Source organism: Phocoena phocoena, chromosome 5 (genome assembly GCF_963924675.1).
Source record: "Phocoena phocoena chromosome 5, mPhoPho1.1, whole genome shotgun sequence".
NCBI classification, from domain to species: domain Eukaryota; kingdom Metazoa; phylum Chordata; class Mammalia; order Artiodactyla; family Phocoenidae; genus Phocoena; species Phocoena phocoena.
Window position 1 is genome coordinate 29486374 of NC_089223.1, and position 22459 is coordinate 29508832.

Here is a 22459-nt window from a genome sequence, read left to right on the forward strand (position 1 = left end):
AGGGTTATACTGGGACAAAAAACAAGCACAGTTCTTGATGAGGCAAAATGGGGGTGAGGAGGAGAATGCAGGGGTGATAAGTGAAGGCTGATAGCTGCTGTTACAAAGAAGTCAAGAGTCTTTCTTAGAAAAGTTCTGAAGGATGTCACTAAAGGCAGTAATTCTCACTTTCAGCCCCCTACACACCTGAGGGATATGACAACACTCCAGTGTCTCACTGTAGCAGTGATTCTTTTTTTTTTTTTTTCGGTATGCAGGCCTCTCACTGCTGTGGCCTCTCCCGTTGTGTAGCACAGGCTCTGGACGCGCAGGCTCAGCGGCCATGGCTCATGGGCCCAGCTGCTCCGCGGCATGTGGGATCTTCCCGGACCGGGACACGAACCCATGTCCCCTGCATCGGCAGGTGGACTCTCAACCACTGTGCCACCAGGGAAGCCCTGTAGCAGTGATTCTTAAGGGCTAAGTGAGAAATCCTGGGGGAATATGTGTGATTTGCAAAAGCCCCTCAAGTAATTGTTTATTACTCTCTTCACTTTTCCCTTCAGCCCTTTGTATACAGCAATAGAAAATTCAGAGGTATAAGGGAGGTTTGAAATCACAGGAAACATACAGGTATAACATTCAGGAAGGTGATTAGGTAAAAGCGTAGCTTAATGAACTCTACCAAATGCCTAAACTGTTCTTAATGAACTCTCCTTCACCAAGAGAGTTTTGGTCCCAGGTGATATATTTTTAGAATTTGTTTATTATGTTAAATTTTTATTATGGAATAGGATAATGGATCCCTATGTACCCATTAGTCAATTTCAATAATTATTTACACATTTGGCCTTAGGTTATTTTAAGGTGGTGGTTCAGCATAGGCAATGTGCTAGAAAGATTTATTGGAAAATAGGAGAGTGTGCCTGCCTTTAAGCAGTTTATTTTTTCAGGTCTACTGCAAAACTACACTGAGAACAAAAATATCAAAAAATGACCCCAAATTATAAACATTAGCCAGCAGCCTTCATCTTTGTTCAGAAGGGTTAAACACACCTGGACTTGAAAGGAGATGTTCAATCCTAAAGCTGTAAATGTGATTATGTGACTTCTCTAGTTAAAATCCTTCCATCCAAATTCCTTATCACGGTGTGGCCCCGTAGCATGGGGTTAAGTATGCAGACACTGCAATCAGACCGCCTCAGTTCAAATATTAGCTTTATCACATATTAGCTGAGTGACTCCGGCAAGTTATGCCTTAGTTTCCTCGTCTACAAATGGTAATAATGACAGTGGGTCTTTACTGGGTTGTTGTGAAGATTAAATGAGATAATATAAAACACTTGGGACAGTTCTTGACAGGTCAGTGTTTGATGTTATTATTACAGCATATACATAAAAGACAACATGGTGTCTGGCTGAGGTTAAGAAAGCATTTAATAAATGTTACTAACCACTTATAATTAAGATTAATAATAGTAATCTAGCTCCTGCCTATGTTTCCAGTCTCATGCCCTGACACTGTCCCTCTCACACTCTATAATGTGCGATGTAACGTGTCAAACTGCTTCCATATTTGTTTTCCGATTTTTTCTATTCCCTTTCTCTGTGCTGTTGTCTCCTCCTCATTCTATAAGACTCAGCTCAGCATCTCTGTACTCTGAGAAATCTGTTTCTAGATCTCAGCCAGACTGTTGCTGCCCTGCCCTGTTGCTTTGGAGCAATGCACACAGACCCTTACTACCTACTTAACTAAAATTCTAATTACTGGTCTAATTTCTATCTTATCAATTAGACTATAAGTCTTCCTGAGACCAGAGACTTCTAAGTATTTCTGTGCCTCTGGGGGCCTGACACACAGTAGGTGCTCAATCAATATTTACTTAATGAATGGTTATCCAAGTCAGCATAATTCAGCAGGTATGAAGCTAAGAGATACACTCCTAACACTATTATAGAGCAGCCCAGCACTGAAAAAACATTCTGTTAAACATTTCTACTACTTTGCTGTACAGCAAGAAACTAACACAACATTGTAAAGCAACTATATTCCAATAAAAATTTAAAAAATTTTCTACTAAAAAGCTTACTTCATTCTTATTCATCAATTCCCAATTATTTCTGTAAATAGCCTGTTACTACTTTCTATAATAAACCTGAATTCAGCAGGCAGCATTCCAGATGTTGAAATACATAGTAATAAAAAAAGACTATGCAAATACTTCAAGACATTCCAGTAAAACCACATATTTATGTTTTATAAACAGCATCTCAAATATTACCTAGAGAATTTATTAATGGATTTCCAAATGGAAATATTATGAAAAGATTTTCAGCAAGTTGTGCATTCTATTGTTTTCTGTGCCAACCATTGCATACTTGCATGATTTTATGGCTATATAGAGAGAAATGGACATTATATATAGAGAGAAAGGGACATTACATATAGGGAGAATATAGATACACACACTAGACAAAATGAAAGAATGAAAGAAGAGAGAGAAAAGTAAAGGAAAGTAGACTGGCTTAGTGACAATGTAGGGCCTTCAATTTAACAGTGACTGTTTTAGTCTCTCTGAAGTGGTCTTTTTAATCTAACAGAGGAAACAAGTTAACTCAGTACAACACTTAGTAACCAATAAAGCTGTAAAACTTTATTTTAAGATGGGTTTGGGGGAGGAATAACTTAAACATATGGATGCAATTAAGGTAAACACATATGTACTCCACTTTTTTTTAAGCACACAACTCTGAAATTGCATTTTATCCCCTATATATTTACATCTAAAAGCACTATAAAATTGGGATAGGGAAACTGAAAAAATCATTTATTAAGAAATAACATGCCATTTATTAGTATATTAAAAATTTCTGACATTACCAAAATTAAGTACTAGAAGGCTATCTTAAGATTCTAGAGTAAGCCCTTACCAAAAGATATTTACAAATCCAAATAAGACTTCATATTTTGGATTTCAGAATTAATTCACTTTTCAATGTTTAAAAAGAGTCACAATTAGGGCATTTAGTGATTTCTCCTGTGTTATGTATCATATTATCACTTGTGCCTATTTTTCCCCCTTGCCCTTCACACATTTGAATTAAGTTGGAGAAAAACTTGCTGGATATTTGACCAGTTTCCACTGTTTACTGACCAACTTTCTAGTTAACCAGCCTCAGTGCCCTCTGAAGCCACTGTTAAAATCCAGATTTGGTATTAGCAAATTAAAAAAGCATACTAATTATTATATATGTTAGTATTCAATTCCTAAAGGCCAAAAATCCTGATAATATTAACTACTAAGGCCAAAAGAAAACCCATAACAACTAGATGCACTTGATTAAAAATGGATGAAGAATCTAAAAGAGAAAATTATCTCTATAATATAAATGGTCTTGTTTGCATAATACCTCTAGCTGCTTTAAAAAAAGAAAAAGGCAAAGCATCATTTAGAAACATTGGGAAACCAGGCTCGCTCTTAACATAAGAAATTAAATACAGAGTCACTTTTTAGTAGTCAGAACAAAAAATGAACAAAATTTTTTAAAAAATAGCATAATGAACCTAAAAGAAATCTTTTGAGATTGAAATATAAATATTCATAGTGCCCTGGAAATAAAAAATATATAGGAATCAAGCTTTGTAAAGCATAATGTAAAAGTAGCCTATCAAGAAACAAGTGTCATGGATATACTACCAGCATATGGAATTTTAAAAAGTCAGATTTTACATTCAAAATAAACACCAGATGATATTTAACCAACAAATTATGCAAACTAATCCACACAAAAGATGTATATAGTGAAGAAATAAGTTAATTGAACAGAAGTAATTCTATGTAAATTTGGACTTAAAAGACACTTTTTTTTTAATTTTGAGAAATTAGATATAGAGAAAAACAAAAATTTAATTAAAAGTCAAATTTCTATGTTTTCTGATAAAGATTGAGCTATTGATTCCACTTCTACAAATTTTCATAAAAGTGGAGTCAGATGAATGAGAAAAGATTAAGATACAAAGATGGTTATTATAGCACTTTATAATAGTAAAAATTAGGGGAAAAAACTAATGAAATTATACTCATGGAATACTATGCAGTCATTAAAATGAGTGAGTTGAACTGAATATATGTGACATGGAAACTAGTCTATAGTATATTGATTAAAAACAATTCCAAATCATCAAAGAATATAGTTTATTATCTCATTTAAATAAAAAAATTAAAAATAAAATTATATAAACACACACTAACATGTGTTATGTGAGTACATGTACACACATACATAAATACACACATGTAAAATCTGGAAAGGTACATAAACTTATCAGCTATCATCTCCAGTGGGGGGTAGATGAAAAGACTGGCAGAATAAAAATTAATACCTTCTTCACTTTTATACTATTTGATATCTTAGACAAAGCATGTATTACTTTTAAAATAGAGTAATAAAAAATTTCCATTTTGAAAAAAATCTAAAACTAAAAATCATAAAAATCTAAAGAAAAATCTGACAATATGAAATATAGCTTTATGAAATTTAATTTTTCCATTAACATAGTAACCAGAAGTACTTCTTAACCACCTAGGGACAATTCTAACTGATAAACTGGTCAAACACTATGAAATCAACAGACCTTGCTACAAAGTTAATTTTGTTATTTTGAGCTTATTTCCTAAATTATTTCTATCTGATTTCAAGGAGCCATTAGTTTTAGCAATATTTTACCATCATTTATCGCTAACTAAATATTTAGAAAGGTATATACACTTTGCAAGTAAACAATGTTTTACGTACATTAGGTATTTGGAAGCATATACATATCATGATGGCATACAGTACATAAAGAGCAAAGAGAAAAAGCAGCTAGCTAAATAAAATAAACCTCTAAAAAAAAAGAATGCAGTGATAAGAAACCAGGGTAGAGGGGAAATTAGGAAAAGGACTATTTTTACTTATATTTTTACTCAATAATATTATGGAAGTTACCACGGTGAAACATAATGTAATTATAAATTGTGAAAATATGCATAGATTTCCTATTAGTGCTTTTAACCGAGCCCATATATTCCAGGCACATTACCCTGAGGCCCAGCCCAGCCCAGCTCAGCCTCACTACAATCTCCACTTCTCGAAGCTGTCCATCCACTGCAGCATAATCCCAGCTGCCAATCTGAAAGAAACCAGCTAGTCAGAGCAGACACAACCAACAGAAACAAACGTCACTCAATAATGTTCAGCGGCACTGTGTTCATGGATAATTTCAAACAGTATCTCTGTCTAGAACACTGATGTGCTCATTCAAAACACCTCCATCTCTAGCTACTGGAAACGAGTAGATAAAGCAGCCTGCCTAGAAAAATAAGTGGAATGTTGCTTCAGAAAGGCTGCCAATACTAAGAGGAAAACATAGTGAAAACATAGTAAAAAGTTCTTAAAGAAAAAAAAAAATTCAGGATAGTTGCATTCAGGAGGTTAAATTATTTCTCAAAACCAGACAAATATGTTTAAACTATGTTACAGAAAGAAACAGTCATTTGGTAAGAATCATTTCATCTATTTTTTCAATAATATTTGTATCTACCATGTACAAACACTGGAATGAGGTGCAGTTAGGAATCCTTGACCTCAAGGAACTTAAGCCTGAAAGACAATACATGCACACACACACACACACACACGCACACCCCAGTTACACAGTACTGGCAGGGACAGAGAGAGGGAAGGTGATACATTTACTGTTATGACATAGTTAAATAATATTTAACATTTTAAAAGTTTGCACTTAAGCATTTCCTAAATACTGTATTAATAGAATTTCAGTTCCTTCTTTGCACCAATAATGGAAACTAAAAATAGTGATTCTAAGTAAACTTCCTCGTCTTTGTTAGAAATAAAACAACATTGCTATTCTGAAATTAGAAATTTGACTATGCTATTCTAACAGTTAGCAATCTGTTATACTTGCAATAATCCTACATAGATTTTTCAAATCTAAGTAATTTTTTAATCTTAATCTTTCTAGAAACTTGAATTTAGTTAAAAATTTTGAGAACAAAATTTGGTCACTTGATTTGAGAGTACTTTTCATACTTTCAATTTAAAATGAAGATGGTGCCTGAAGGGATCAGGGGTTTATGACAGAAGTCATCAGCATATGGAATTGCTCAGGATTCCCTGGGTAGCTGATAGAGAAAAAAAATCATAAAAATATTAATACCTTGCTTTATGTCCTTGGATGTATAATTCAGCTACACCTATTTAACTAATAAGTCTGCAATAGGCATAATCACTAGCAAAATACAAAGATTAGCTTTCCTGACAAACTTTAATGCTTAATTGACTAAGGGAAACTTTGTGCTTTTAATATACAAGAAAGTCTGGCATAATTTCAAGGTATTTTTAAATGTAGGTTTTCAATTAAAACTTGACTAATCCTTACTGTTTGTCTTTTCATTGTACAGTTCCTGCCCTGCACTGTGTCAAATATGCCATCTGTGTAACACACTTCTGGCTAGAGATGCTTCAGGATTATTTTTGTAACACCCTGAATTGTGGCTGCCTGAAGTCTTAACTTACTGTCTTCAATACTTCTACTTTATTCTCTTGCTACAACCATCCTAACCATGTGGTCCTAATGTCCTACTTTTAAAATTTCACTGCAGTCACAACAAAAATTCCTGCCCCACCTGCTTAAAACGGGCTTACAGACCATTCTCCGAACTATTTAACAAATGTTAACAATGCTATAAATACCAATTGTGTTTATGCTTTCTGAAAGATTCACTGCAGCCAGGGTTCTGCAGTAGTGTTAGAGCTGAAATAAGCTGTTGACTCCCACCATGAAAGTGATTGAATTCTAAGCCAAAAATGCTTTTCCTTGGATAAGACATCTGATTTGCTACCGCTGTCATGAAACTGGGGTCATGTGAACTTAAACACTGCTGCTGCTTCTTTTGGAAAACAGACCTTCTCAGAGTGATTATGTGTTACTAAAACAGCATTTGGAAGGATAAATTTGGAAGAGGGAAAATCAACCACTGACACTAAACACAACTTAGGGAGAAATTTTCAGGTTTTACTTTCATATTATGAGACTCATTGTATATAATTGTTTAAATTGAGCAATATATGGCTCTCCTTTTCCTCTTCCCTACCCATCTATGTAAATAGAGCTGAGTTCCATTTTCAGAAGGAAATAAATAACTTTAATTTCTGAACTCACATAAACATAAAATAACATTGTATTTGCTTGAAAAGTAAAGGAGAAAATGCTGCTTCCAGAGGAAATGTACTGAGTACTTACAATAAGGTGCAACATGGAAAAGCACAGATGATATTGTTCATATTAATGCTGTCCTATGCAACATCTACCTGCAGTGTATCTTTTGCTCTTTGAACCTCTACCTCTGCTTCCAAGCTCCAGCGCATCCCAGGTTCTGCCACTGCCCTCCCTTCATAATGGCTGCTCAGACCCTGTGCTGTGTCTGTACTTTTCCTTTTGTCAAAACCTCCTATCAAGTTCTATGCACAGAGAGCTGAATGACTGGAAAAAATTGTTCAAAAAACTCTGTAACCAAATAAATGATGTCTAATGGTAAAGTTTCAAGCACTAAGTGAAAGGCAATGAAGTCTATGGCAGAGGCTTTTTTTCTGTGTATATCAAAGCACATCATATAGAAATTGCTATAGCTCACTTTAGCATGAGACTGGCATTAGCTAACAGAGTCTAAACTTAGGGACGGAGGCTTTCTACTCTTTTACTTTATACTTTCATAGTATTTGAATTTTTAGAGTTAACGCACATTTTTTTGATAAATAAGTTGTTAAATCACACACACAATTTAGTAGTGAACCCAGAGATTGAGAATCCATGCATCTTAGGTCAAAAGCCCTCCTGCTTTTAGAAAATGATGATAAGGACTACAATCAACAGTGATATATCTAAGATATTTTCCCTAAGACTACAAGTAATCTTTTTTGGTCCTCCTCAAATATGCTGGAAACAATGAGGAAATAAATTCAAATTGCTAAAAAGTATGAAAAAGAATCCTAGTTCAGTGAGTTAAATAACAATCTAAGAGATTAGAGGTACTCTAATTTCTGAGAGAGATAAAAGTAAAGAAATTGTAAATTCCTTCATCTTTATCAAAGTTACACAAAGATCATTATACAAAGTCACTATCCTAGCAATGTTAAACATGGCCAGTGCCAGAAAGTAATTACAAGAGACCTCCAAACAGCCAAAAGCAAAGTCAATATCCTTATCCTCATGTTAACGTGCATCACTTGTTTGGATTTTCAAGCAGAGACTTTTCCCCCTCAGAAGACAGAAAGAGTTGTGGGTTGGCTTTTTCCTCTTGATTTTAAAAAGAAACAATTTTCAGAATACAGAAAGTAGCAAATAAAAGAATTCCATGATCTCACTAACCAAAGATAATGACTATCTTTGGTGAGATGACCATATAAACATCTTGGGGTCTATAATTACAGAAATTTCCTAATGTATATATACACATTATAAAATTTGCACTTTCTATGTTTCATAACATGATCTGTTTTGCCATGTAATATGGTGAAGTATTTTTCCATAGCAATATACATAGACCTAGATAGCAATATTTTTTAATGATGTATATAGCATTCCACTGTATGGATTTACCAATACTTTTTTAACCAGCTTCTCTATTGTTAGACATTTATGTGGTTTTGGTTTTCACGGGGTTTTTTTGCTATTATGAATAACTATACACTTGAACATCTTTTTTTACATATGTGTTCAATTATTCCTTTTGGTTAAAGTTCTAAGTAAACAGTGGGTGAGTATTTTAAAAACTAATAGATTGTATAAAAATTCAATCTATTTTATCCTCACCAAATATATGACAATGTCTGTTTCTAACCAACATTAGGAATTTTCATTATTTTTCATTTTAGATGATCTAATAGGTAAAAAATGCTGTTGGATTTTAAATTGAATTTCACTGATTTCTAGTGAGGTTTCATACATTTGTGGCTTGTATTTCATCTTTTGTGAATTAGCCGTTCCTGAACTTTGTCATTTGTTGTTTTTTTTGGATGTACAATAACTTCAATTTTTATGTAGACAAATATATCAATTTCCTTAATGACTTTTGGTTTTGATATTGACTTATAAAATGGGCCTTCTCCATTCCAAAAATTATTAAAATACTCACCTGCAGTACTTTCTAAGTTCTGTAGTTGCACTTTTTATATTTACAATATAATCTTTATTCCAAACAAAAACATGTAATTCATTTGTAATTTCTTTTACCTTAAGATGTGAAATAGGGATCTAAATTTTTGTTATAACAGTTAGTTAGCTGTCTTAACACCACATGTTGAATAAGACAGCCTTTTCCCAGTGATTTAAAATACCACCTTTATCGTATATTCTCATATATCATATGCCTATTTATGGAAGCTCTATTCTGTTCCATTGAAGCTTAGAACTAGAGCATAGAGTTTTGATTACTATCATTTATACTTTTGTAGCTGAGGAAGTAATCAAAACCTATGTATTTACTTTAAATTTAGTTCTATCATATCTGGTTATTTGGTTTCTCAGGCTATCACATCTAAAAAATAGCTAATTGTTGAGTAAGAGGACAGGTGCCCAAAAGGCAGACATACTGACCTGGTAACAGGAAGTAAGAACTGGTAGTTTTAGAGTAGAAATAGGAAAAATATAAAAAGAAAGCATAACAACTGAGAAAGAATAGCAGTACGGGATTCTTTAGTTTAAGTTCAAATATACCACAGAACAATAACTAATGTTAATAACAAAAATCACATTCATTAATTACACTCCTCACTTGTCATCACTCATATCATACGGTAAAATTGCCTCTACTCCTAAAAACTGTAGCGCGCCCATTGTTTTTCAAGTACACATAGAACATTTATGAAAACTGACTATGCCCAAGGTGACTCAAGTCTCAATCTGTATCATATGTATCAGTCTTCAGCTTTAAATTAAGCTAAAATTAATAACAAAAAGATACTAGATTGGATGTATGAAGGCAAGCCCTTGCTGAAGAGATGACCTTCAAGCCGAGGCACGAATGACAAGGAGCCCGCATGTGAAAATCTGGGATAGTCAGAAAATGGCTATCATAAAAAGGTGCTAATCCAGTGACAGCCTTCACAGGCTCAGGAACAGAAAGAAGGTCAGTGAAACAGCACACACGAATGAGGATGAGAACGGCATGGCATGAGATCAGAGAGGCAGGCAGGGACCAGATCGTGTGGACCAAGCAGAATTTTATTCTATGTTTAATGTGAAATAGGAAAGCTTAAGTAGAGGTGGGATGTGATCTGATTTACAGTTTTAAAATGTCACGTTGGCAGCTCTCTGGAAAGTGGATTGTAGGTAGTTAAGGGTAGAAAAGGGTGACCAGGACTACTAATGCTAGTCAGGGGAGAGATGATGACGGTGGCTTAGACTAATGACAGACATAAATGGTTTCCAAATGTGCTTTGGAGTCACCATCAACCTAACTGCTCTTCATCACCAATTTCTTATGCCTCCCCCCGCGCCACTCCCTACATGTTGTTTTCCAGCCATGGCGCCATACAGTGGTCCTTCCCATACACTGTGTTCTCTGCTTTCCACTGCTTCACCTACTTAACTCCTCATTCTTTAAGGATTATATTCAGGTGGGTCATTCCTGCCTAAATCTGGGTTGGCTGTTTCTCCCTTGTGCTCGGATATGTAGTGTACACATCTCACTCAGAGCACATCACTGTACTTACAATTTTTAAACACTTATTTCTGACCTAATAAAACTCCATCAGTGAACTGTTTTACACTAAGGAATAGCTAACTGAGCTCTGAACTTTTGGATATAGCAAATATCATTTACATGATAATTGATAGAACTCTGGATATAAGAAAGGATATAGAGTTGTTCTAGAAACTATGCCTATAAATACAATTATATTCTGAATATATTAAAGAAATTCTTTAAGGAAAATACTTATTTTACATTTTTTAGGAAAAGAAAAATTATTTTGTAAAGTTAATATTCAACTCATCATTAATTTAATTTGTGAATTTGGAACAAGGTTTTTTCCTTAATAAAAGTATTTATTCTTACTCAGATCTGACTCTGAATTCAATTAACCTAATTTTTTTCTCTTTTTAAATTTCTTCTTTCCATGGTTTTTAATTTTTCTTTTTTCTTTTTTTTGAAATGCTGGTGGAAGGAAGAAAGGTGAATGAGTCAAACCAAATTCAGCAGAATTAAACATGAGAAAATAACCAATTTTTATTTATTTGTACCTTGTCTATAAAAACATATATGTAATGCTAGGAAAATAGAGTAGATTAAAAGTGGTAAAGGTAGAGAAAAAGGGAAAAAGGTACCCCAAGGAAATAGAGAAATAATGAAGAGTAAAAAGGTCTGTTAGAATAAAGAGCTCAAGGTAAGAATATATCCTCTAGTCAGAGGTCACAGATATTTGGGGGTGGGGGGAGGAAAAGCATATTTGCCTGAAAAATAATTCTTCCTGGTGTGTGACATATGCGAATACAGACATAGTTGTATATTGATAACCCAGCTGTTTTCTAAAAATTAAAAACAACATAAAAGTTTAATGTGCTGCAGGCTGTTTCTCTGATTACTCTTCCTCCTCTTATGGTTATTATTTCTATTGTTTAGTGCTTTTTTTATAGAGAGATTATTTTTATGATCACTTACTGCACCATATGTATTAATCATTCACTCTAGAATAAAACTTTCTCAAGAGGAATGGAGCTTTTCCCAAGTAGTAAGTGAATACACGACTTGTATGTGGAGAGCCTGCCTCTGTGTATGACTTTGTGGACACCTAAGTGTCCCAGATTGAACCAAGTATATCATAGTGACCAGAAATAAGTCTAGTCTAGTCTGCTTTTAATACTAGAGAGGCAAAAATCCATCCTGGTACCATTACTGTGATTTCACAGGGATAATGTTTCAATATAAGCCAAGTGTATGCACAAATTTCCTAGTATTAGGGATGTTAAAGCCTCTTAGAAGAACAAGATTCTGAAGGAAAAATGGTACGGCCTGGAGATGGGGTGGAGAGTAAATTAGAAGATGGTGACAGTGGAAGCTTTACAACTAGCAAGACTTCACAAGACTTGGGAGGCTGTCCTGGCCTGGGGTTACAGGCACATGGTTGGCCCGAGTAGAGCGGTGGGAGCTGCCTCCCAGGGTTTGCTTATACGAATTTACGTTGTTCTCAACGTGTGGAAGGAAACATTTTATGAAGACAGAGGCAGTCTGTGAGCAACCTCTCTGAAAGACTGCTCAACTCCCAAGTCACTGTGTATTCTGTAACCCAGCTTTTTTTCTCTACAGCACTTATCACTAACTGAAATTAGTTTTTATTATTTTCTGTGCACCTCATTGGAATGTGAGCTCCATGAGGGAAAGGGTTTGGACTGACTTTCTCGCTCATCTCTGTATTTTTAGCACCTTGAACAAAATTAATATTTGTTGAATAAGTGAATGAATAATTAATGAAAGAATAAACCTTCCCAATTTATAAGTCTGTCTTATTTATCCAAACCAGCCTAGATCCACCATTTCAACAACATCCCTTTAACAATTTCATCAACCACTCTTCCACTCTCAATTCTTTTTTTTAAAGAAAAATCTTCTTTTATATCCCTTTACAGTTGCTCCTAGTTGTCTTTTTTAAAAATATATATATATATTTATTTAGTTGGCTGTGCCAGGTCCTGGATGCAGCACGTGGGCTCTTGTGTTGCGGCACATGGGCTCTTGTGTTGCGGCACATGGCCTTCTCTCTAGTGGTGGGCGGGCTCCAGAGCGTGTGGGCTCAGTAGTTGTAGCACACAGGCTTAGTTGCCCCAGGGCATGTGGGATCTTAGTTCCCTGACCAGGGATCTAACCTGCATCCCCTGCATTGAAAGGTAGATTCTTAACCACTGGACCACCAGGGAAGTCCCTCAATCTTTTTTTATATATTCCACCATACTCTCATGGCCAAACCCCATCTCTCTCTCCACATGTATAATTACACACACACACACACACACACACACACACACACACACACGTACACCCCTTCTCTATTCAACTTTTTTCTACATCTACTCTCCCACTATTGAGAACAGAGAAAAACATGTAAAGGAAATAATAATTTATATATTATTGAGCATCAATTAAGCACCTATCATTATGTCAGGTATTTCCACAAATATTACCTCACTTTTGGCAAAAACCCTCATAATCTTGTTGCCCTTCCACCTCATTCATGCACATTTACTTACACCAGTCCCCAGGCTAACCTTCCATTCTCTAACCACAGACAAGGGAGTATTGTTTCCTGCTGTCCAGTGCTTTATCTATCTGTGTTCTGGATTTTGTTCCTTTCCTTTTCCTCATAGAGCTTGGCAGTCTATTTCATGCTTTCTTTCTCCTATGTTTCATGTGCTTCTCTCTTTTTGGATCTTTCCAGTTAACACAATTACCTACCCATTTAAAAAAAAAATCTCCCTCAGAGTGACTGGTAATGGGTACAGGATTTCTTTCTGTGGTGACAAAATGTTGTAAAATTAGATTGTGGTGATGCTTGTAGAACTCCATGAATAAACTAAAACTACTGTATTGTATACTTCAAGTGGGTGAATTGTATCATATGTGAACTATATCTTAATAAAGCAGTGAGAAGTTTTCCCTTCCATTATTTCCTTTCCTCACTGTGTTTACTTGTTCACCTCCCATTCACAGCACAGTCCTCTACCATCTAAGCCTCCTTCTCTAATGACTCTTAGAATAATACAATGAGGACTTTTCAGTTCTTATTTGTTCAGCCTTCTTTCAGACAGATTCTAAAACACACATGGTTATGTCACCAACCTCCAACCTTCAATCCACTGCCTTAAAATGCAGTTAAAATTACTTTCCATGGCATTAAAATTACTTTTTCTGGCTCCTGTCTACGTGCTTCCCCTTATCACTTTTGGCTCATTCCACAAACATAATCTCCAGCCATGATCTCTTTCACACATTGTGCAGGAGGTTCATACAGTTTCTTCTGTGTAGCTATCCTTTGCTCATCCAATGTTCTTATTCACCCTTCAATCTACAGCTCCGGCCTCTCATTTCCCAAAAAACATGGCTGGATTCTGGCAGTCTAGGTTTAGTGCCTATTCGCCATGCTTGTGCATGCATGCAGTGTACTTATCTCTACACTGAATTTATCACAGTATTATAACTGTTTACTTATCCATATTTCCCCACTAGACAATGAACTCTACCTGATGAGGGCAGGGACTTGCCTTTCAACTCTTTAACCTTATTACATAATTTAGGTTTAGTAAAAGGTTGTCGAAAAAAATTAATGACCTATTCTTGTTTTCTGTTTTCACCTTGCCTCACTTTACAATGAATTCTGTATGAATCTTCTAAAAAACAATCTCTAATAACTTCGCCAGTGTTAACACTTTATGATTCTTTCTATGATGCAATCGGTAATTCATATTCTTTTTTTTTTTTTTTTTGCGGTACGCGGGCCTCTCACTGTTGTGGCCTCTCCCGTTGCGGAGCACAGGCTACGGACGCGCAGGCCCAGCGGCCATGGCTCACGGGCCCATCCGCTCCGCAGCATGTGGGATCTTCCCAGACCGGGGCACGAACCCGTGTCCCCTGCATCGGCAGGCGGACTCTCAACCACTGCGCCACCAGGGAAGCCCACATATTCTTTTTCATAGTTGTGTTTTCTAACCCACGGGTTTAACAGGGAACAACATAAGGGAAGGAACTAACACTTGCTGAGTACTTATGATGGGATAGGTACCATGGCAGGCCTTTTCATGTATTATACAACAGTTAATTCTCCATGAGGTGGGCGTTATCGTAGCAATTCCATATACGGAATCTCAGGAAGAGCTAAGTCACACCACTAGTTGGCACTGGAGCCAGGAATCAAATCCACATTTGTTTGTTTGTTTATTCTACTGTTTCACACTGCATTGTGTCACAAAATTCAGCATTATAATAAGGAATGGCTATGATAAAAGATCATATTTGTTTCAATAACATTCAGAAAGCAAATATGTATACTTATATGAATAATGCTAATGTATATTAATGAATTAATGCTAATAGTGCTAAAGTAATGAACTGATATAGTCTTTCAAGAACACTGAGTACCCACCATACACCATAGGCCACGTTTTTTGAGTGAATGCTGAATCTAATATATAATACATGTTTATATAACATATAATATAAAAATAAATTAAGGGGTGGGACTTCCCTGGTGGCACAGTGGTTAAGAATCTGCCTGCCAACACAGGGGACGTGGGTTCGATCCCTGGTCCGGGAAGATCCCACATGCCGCAGGACAACTAAGCCCATGTGCCATAACTGAGCCTGTGATCTAGAGCCTGCGAGCCACAACTACTGAGCCCACGCGCCGCAACTACTGAAGCATGTCTAGAGTCTGTGCTCTGCAACAAGAGAAGCCACTGCAATGACAAGCCTGTGCAACCGCAATGAAGAGTAGCCCCCGCTCGCCACAACTAGAGAAAGCCTGCGTGCAGCAAGGAAGACCCAGTGCAGTCAAAAAAAAAAAAAAAATAGGGTGCCATGAGTTGGAAAGCTCTCCAGTTAAAGTTTAATTTGCTAATAATTAACCACTTGGAGATGTGGGGAAGAAAAGAAACTTACAGCAAAAGTTTTAAATAGTCTTTAGCAAAGGCTGATCATGAAAAATAAATACTGAAAACTTATTTGGCACGGCAGTTCCTCAAAAATTTAAACATAGAATTACCATATAATCCATCAATTCTACTTCTGAGTATATATCCCAAAGACTTGAAAGCAGGGCCTTAAACAGGTATTAATATACCCATGTTCACAGCAGTATTGTTCACAATAGCTAAAAAGTGGAAACAACCCAAAATATCCATTGACAGATGAATGGATAAACAAAATGTGGTATATACATACGATGAAATATTAATCAGCCTTAAAAAGGAAGGAAATTCTGACCCATGCTGCAACACGGATGAACCTTAATAAAATAAGCCAGATACAAAAGGACAAATATTGTATAATTCCACTTATCTTAGGTACCTAGAATAGTCAAATTCCTAGAGACAGTAGAATGGTGGTTGTCAAGGCCTGAGGGCAGGGAGGAATGAGGAGTTACTGTATAATGCATACAGAGTTTCAGTTTGGGAAAGACAAAAATTCTGGAGATGGATGGTAGCGACGGTTGCATAACAATATGAATATACTTAATGTCACTGAATTATACCTTAAAAGATGTTAACATCGTAAATTGTATATTTATTTACCACAATAAAAACCAATATTTGAAGTCATAACATGTTACTTTAAGTGAAAGAAAAAATATAATTTGGTTTACACATGTATGTCAACTACATATCTAATGTCTAAATGGACTATGCCCAATTTCAAATATTCTACCAAGTTAATTTAACAAACATTTATTGTCCCGTTGTCTGACCACCTGCCCAGAATCTGGATTTTGAAAATTTGGTAACCAAAGATACACAACAGTCTTCTAGTTTCCCCGTCCAATGCGGTATCCACTAGCCATATGTCTAAATTAACTAAAATTAGTTAATTAACTAAATTAACTAAATTAACTAAAATTAACTAAAATTAAACATTCAGTTCCTCAGTCACATTAGCCACATTTCAAATGCACAATGGCCACCTGTGACTAGTGGCTACTGTATTGGGCAGTGCAGATACAATGAACATTTCCATTACTACAGAAAGTTCTATTGGACAGTGCTCTTTTAGCTTGTACTGTAAACAGTATATGGTAAACTGCTTTGGTAAATAGTTGATGTGTGTGAGAAGCAGGGTGGGTCAATCCAGAGTAAAAACAAAGAGCCAATTATACTGACTCTTCCTATATAGAGGAAACATCCAGCTGATGGAATGTTTCACTTTTTAACTAGCAGCATCACACAGATACAGAGAGCCATCCTTTATCAACCACATGTTGCACAAATTTTAATGACAGGAAAAGTATCACTGTATCGACTTGGACACACCAATAGACAAGCCTTAAAAAAAAAATAGGGGGCTTCCCTGGTGGCGCAGGGGTTGAGAGTCCGCCTGCCGATACAGGGGACACGGGTTCGTGCCCCAGTCCGGGAGGATCCCACATGCCGTGGAGCGGCTGGGCCCGGGAGCCATGGCCGCTGAGCCTGCGCGTCCAGAGCCTGTGCTCCGCAACGGGAGAGGCCCCAACAGTGAGAGGCCCATGTACCGCAAAAAAAAAAAAAAAAAAAAAAATAGGATCCCACATTGGGAGAAATGGTATTAAGTACATTTTCATAGCAACTCTACAAAATATTATGGAATTTCAAAATTAAAACTACACAGACTTTATAGCAACATAAAATAATATATGCTGGTATGGTAAGCAAAACAGGACATGACAAAATCAAATCTATATTGATTCCATGCATATAATAGCTAAGTAGAGATAGGGATAATTACTACAAGGGAACCCAAAAAAACAGAACCAGGTGGTATATCTGAAAAGTAATTATGGACATTAATAGAACCACTGTTCAAATACTGTTAAAACAATAAAAAAGAAAGTAAATGGGCCTATTCAATTCTATTCTAACAATGAAGTTATGTAACACCATTTGCATGTTTGCTCCCACCTCAATTTCATACATGGAGCTTATGCATATTTTGTGTCATGCAGTCAGTTGTTGCTCTAATAAAATAAAATGCCCCCTGAAAGGAACATTTTCAAACAACTGAAAAACTGGAAGAGTCTTTTAGAGTTCACCTGATCCAGTTCTAAAATAAAGCGAAACACTGCAATTCAAAACCTGTGCAATTTAAGATAAATGTGCATCGAGTGCATAGTGCTTTTGTTTGTGTATTAACCTTCTTTATCTAGCACATAAACCAGGTGATAATCGCTGTTAGCAAATATAGTTAAATATGTACTTTCATATACTGTCAACGTGATCAGGTCATAAGTAGAGTTATAAAGAAATACATCAAGTGACGGTGAAAAACGACAAATCTTACTGCAAACGATGTTCCCTTTACAGTCATATACAACTTTCCCTATGAATCAAAACTCCCTGGTTTCCTTAATAAAGTTCTCTTCTAAAATAGTACAGAAGTGTAAGGTGTTGTCTGTTCAATTCCATGAACATACATACATCTTTGTGTATGATGTATGTTAGCAGGAGGATGTATAATTAAAATACTTTAAAAAAAAAGCAAGGCTATATGCAGTTTTTGGTGAATACTGTATTTGTCAAAACCAAGTTTTGAGGGTTTTACTTAAGAAAATCAATGACAAAGATAAAACAAGTCTCAGTAACATCCAACACCAAGTTTGATGATGTAGGAAAGTTATAGACCTCATTCTTACTATTAACTTCTATATGGTTATACATGTACTTATGTATCATATATAAATATGTGTTTTATCACATTTAAATAGATTTATGCTTATAATCTTATTTCTTTAATGAATTATTATTTTCCTAGTTCTTTAAATTAGTGAGTAGCCTTCAAAGTTATAAAAATTAGAAATATGATTATTGATCCCTTAATGGGTTCAAATTGAAAAAGCTCTCATTTTATATTGAGTCGAACATTTTGTTGGAGGGAAGTTCTGGGTTCAAGTCCCAGCTAGGTCACTAACTTAAAGGTTATCCATCCTGCTTAAGGGCACTTTACCCATCTGGTTTCAGTTTCATTATCAGTAAAATGAAAGCATGGGGAAGATGAGATCTAATAGCTTCTGGCCTACAGATACCTGTTAGACCCAGTCAGATAACTTACCTCTCTCAATACAGGATCAGTTATTGAATTCAGATTGACAGCTCCTTCATAGGTCAGGTAATAGAACACATTGAGGGCTCGAACAGCCTCCGGCCCTTGCTGTTTATAGCCAAAAATGAGATCAATCCACTGGTGAAGCTGGCAGGAAACAAATTCACTCTCCAGAGCCTGAAAAAAAGGTGTAGATCTTATTATTATGCTGAATTCTATTTTTAAAATATATAGAGAAATTTAGAACAAGCAGTAAAGTTTACCTCTAAATTGACTGTGAACAGACTTATTCTGATGTCCTATTTTCCACCAGAATTTGCCCTCTATTTTTATAGAGACTTTGCAGCACTTGTCACACTGAATTACAATCAACTGCTTAGATTTCAGTATTAGTCTACTTGTACTGTAAGCACTGTGAGGACCAGGACTGGGTCTATCTTGGTCACGTTTGTAACTCAGGGCCTGACAGGTACTCAACTTAACGTTTCAGAGAAAGGAGGTCATACAATGTAAATGTTACTTTGGGATAGCAAATGTGAAAATATTAAACACTGACTATTCACTTGAAATATTTATAATTTTTCTAGAATTACAACATTTTATTGTCTACTGTAACAACTGTAAACAAATTGTTTCGTTATTTCAACTGAGTTTTTATGTCATCAAATTAGATCTTGGGAAGGATACTTATAATTACTGAATTATTATTCTATGTACTAGTATCAAATCAGACCAAATATTTGATGCTATTAACATAAGTGTCCAATAAATAATGAATGAACATAATCAAGTTTTCAACAGAAATGCTGGGTTCAAGATCCACTTGCAATTCATCATGACATTCCCAGCTCCAAGCACTGTACCTAAAACACAACAGGTATCAATAAACGTTTCCTGAACTTAATAATGTTAAAAATCCTAAAGAGTTTTAATAAGCAGAGACTTCTTATTTTTAGAAAAGTATTCATACTTATTTAATGTTGTTAAAAATTATTCCAACATAAAAGCTTAGCATTATGGACTAGTCTATCAATAAATAATGTTATTCAAATCACAAACTCAAACTGTGAAGCTTAATTTGAAGCATACCACGTTGTATCAGGTAATGTATCTCACTGAAATTCTTATTTTTAGAGTCATAAGTGTATGACTGTGATGTATTTTTGGTGTGGCTTGCTGCTACGTTTTCAATATTATAAAAAGAAATCTGTTGGTTTTAAAACAAAATTGACTAACTTCTATAGCAAGCAACCAATGAGATATAAATCATCTCGCGACAAAAGACGTTCCTATTAGTTCACAGGTATACACTTGTGTAGATATGTGCTTTATTAAAACAACTGCCTATGGGCTTCCCTGGTGGCGCAGTGGTTGCGAGTCCGCCTACTGATGCAGGGGACGCGGGTTCGTGCCCCGTTCCGGGAGGATCCCACACGCCGCGGAGCAGCTGGGCCCGTGAGCCATGGCTGTTGTGCCTGCGCGTCCGGAGCCTGTGCTCCACAACGGGAGAGGCCACAACAGTGAGAGGGCCGTGTACCGCAAAACAAAACAAAAAAAACTGCCTATGAATAAGAAAATTGTTTATAGCTAAATTCAACTAATATATTTCCTTTAACTAATATTTAACATGGCTTCATAATATATCATATATCATAAAGTCTAAAAAATAATTCTGTAAATAAAACTCTAGGCAATTCTCATATTCTAAAGTATACCTGAATTGAAATATGCCTAAAAAATATTTATTTAGTTTCAATTGTAAAAGTCACTGTTTAAAACATCTCTTATAAAACTCATTATATTTATAAATTTAGTAAACAGCTAAGAGAACACAAAACTGCTTCATATTTTATTTGAAATAAGAAGAGAAGGGCTTGTAATAACTTTCAGGAAAGTCCTATTTTAAGCACATGGATTTAAAATTAATCTGAAAATCCAGGAACTATTAGTGCAAGTTGCACACAAAAAATGATATGCTTGTTTCATTAACTTAGGTCTTGGGTAGTGATGGGGTGAGGGGGTGGGGCTGGAGGACATGTTAAAGAGACACATAAAAACAGCAATTGTCTTAATTTGTGAGCAGCGCACTCTACACAAAAGCCCTAAATATGTTCAAATTAGAGCAAGCTGCTTGATTGTCACTGCAGTCTCATGTCACATTAATGCATGACAAACATTAAACCATACACTTAAATGGCAATTTATATCATTTAAATGTTTACTGCCAGACTAGCTCATCACTCATTTAAATGTGACTTTCTGACAGCTAATTTCAGTTAATTTTCTCCAATTCACTTAATTAGAACTTTCAATCAGGGAAGGACCTATACATATCTTTGAGCTTATGTCCTTTTTAGTTGTTCAAAATCTGAGTTAATAAACAGTTGAAAAGCTCTACTATAATAGATTAGCATGTAATATCTGAGTCTACAAAAATGTGTGACTATATGAAGCAAACTCACAGTATATACTCTAAGAAAGAATCTACACTTATTTATGTAAATAATACTCTCGCCGGTAGTTCAAATAAAAAACGTTAGTTCATATACACACACACTATTGAAATGATAAAAAGAAACCCCCGCATCTAAGCTAATTAAAAATTAATGATTTCAAAATTGTTTAATAAGATAAAACAGTCAGGAGTCTCCTGAGTGTCCGTGGTGTTGTGATTTGAGACTATAAAATTCCAGAAGGCTCAGCAAATGACAAAGTACAAATGAATTTTCTCAATATTAAAGCTCTAAAAACCAGGGCAATTTTATTTTATGTGTCATCAAAGAATTGTGTCTTCCTAATGTTGATTACTTCTTTATGCACATTCAAAATGGTGAAGTTTGTTAGATTTAGATGCTTAAACCTTTACATCTTGACACCACATCAAAATGTTAAGCAAAAATGCTGAAATGACAGACACGATGCTCACATTATGCCACAAGCACGCATGCAGAAGTCACCATAGTGCCATGGTTCATCCCTCCCCTTACCCTGTTACACTTGGTCAGTCCTTAAGGGGTTGACCAGTAATTCACCCAATTATTGGCAAAATCTCTTCCAGAGGTTGATAAACAAGTTACTTTAAGGAATAAACTTTAAATACATTTAAAAAAATAAACTAAAAATCTCAGCAGTCTTCAATCATTTCTTGCAATCTATCATAGCTTTAAAAAGGGACCCACAAGAACAACTGCCATGGATATACAGGAATTTCCAAAAGTTTAAAAATCATTTAATACAAAGTCAGTTCAGGACTTTAACATCCTTTTGATACCAGTGAATGGCAATTGCCTAACCAAAAGTATATATATGATAATAAACAAATGCACTTACTAAGGACTTGACTGAAGAGGTAAGAAGAAGGAAGAGGAAATTACTGAGGGTAAAAAATACAAATAATTCAAAATGGAAAACCCTGGGAATACATTTTATAACTTCTGTTTTTGAGATTCAAAAACAGAAATTAAAAATTCTTTAATTCCCCTTTCATATGTTAAGATTTTTTAAAATACTCTTTATATAAATACTTATTTATATGCACATTTTCAGTCACAAAAAAATAAAAACATGCCAGTGGAATGCTAAGCATCTGAGATTTTTCAAAGCCTTTAGGACAGACAGTCCTCATTAGGACTGCAGTTAAATAT

At 35.3% G+C, this 22459-nt stretch overlaps 1 protein-coding gene across 4 annotated transcripts in view; it reads right to left on the bottom strand.

The window, feature by feature from the left end:
* The window catches only part of LRBA (LPS responsive beige-like anchor protein), a 748187-nt gene that overhangs the window by 52687 nt on the left and 673041 nt on the right, over window positions 1-22459 (bottom strand). For all 4 annotated transcript variants that reach the window (XM_065877627.1, XM_065877625.1, XM_065877628.1 and 1 more), the window contains one exon: window positions 18825-18992. In XM_065877627.1, coding sequence (XP_065733699.1) covers window positions 18825-18992 — 168 coding nt within the window. The remainder of the gene's footprint in view (window positions 1-18824; window positions 18993-22459) is intronic.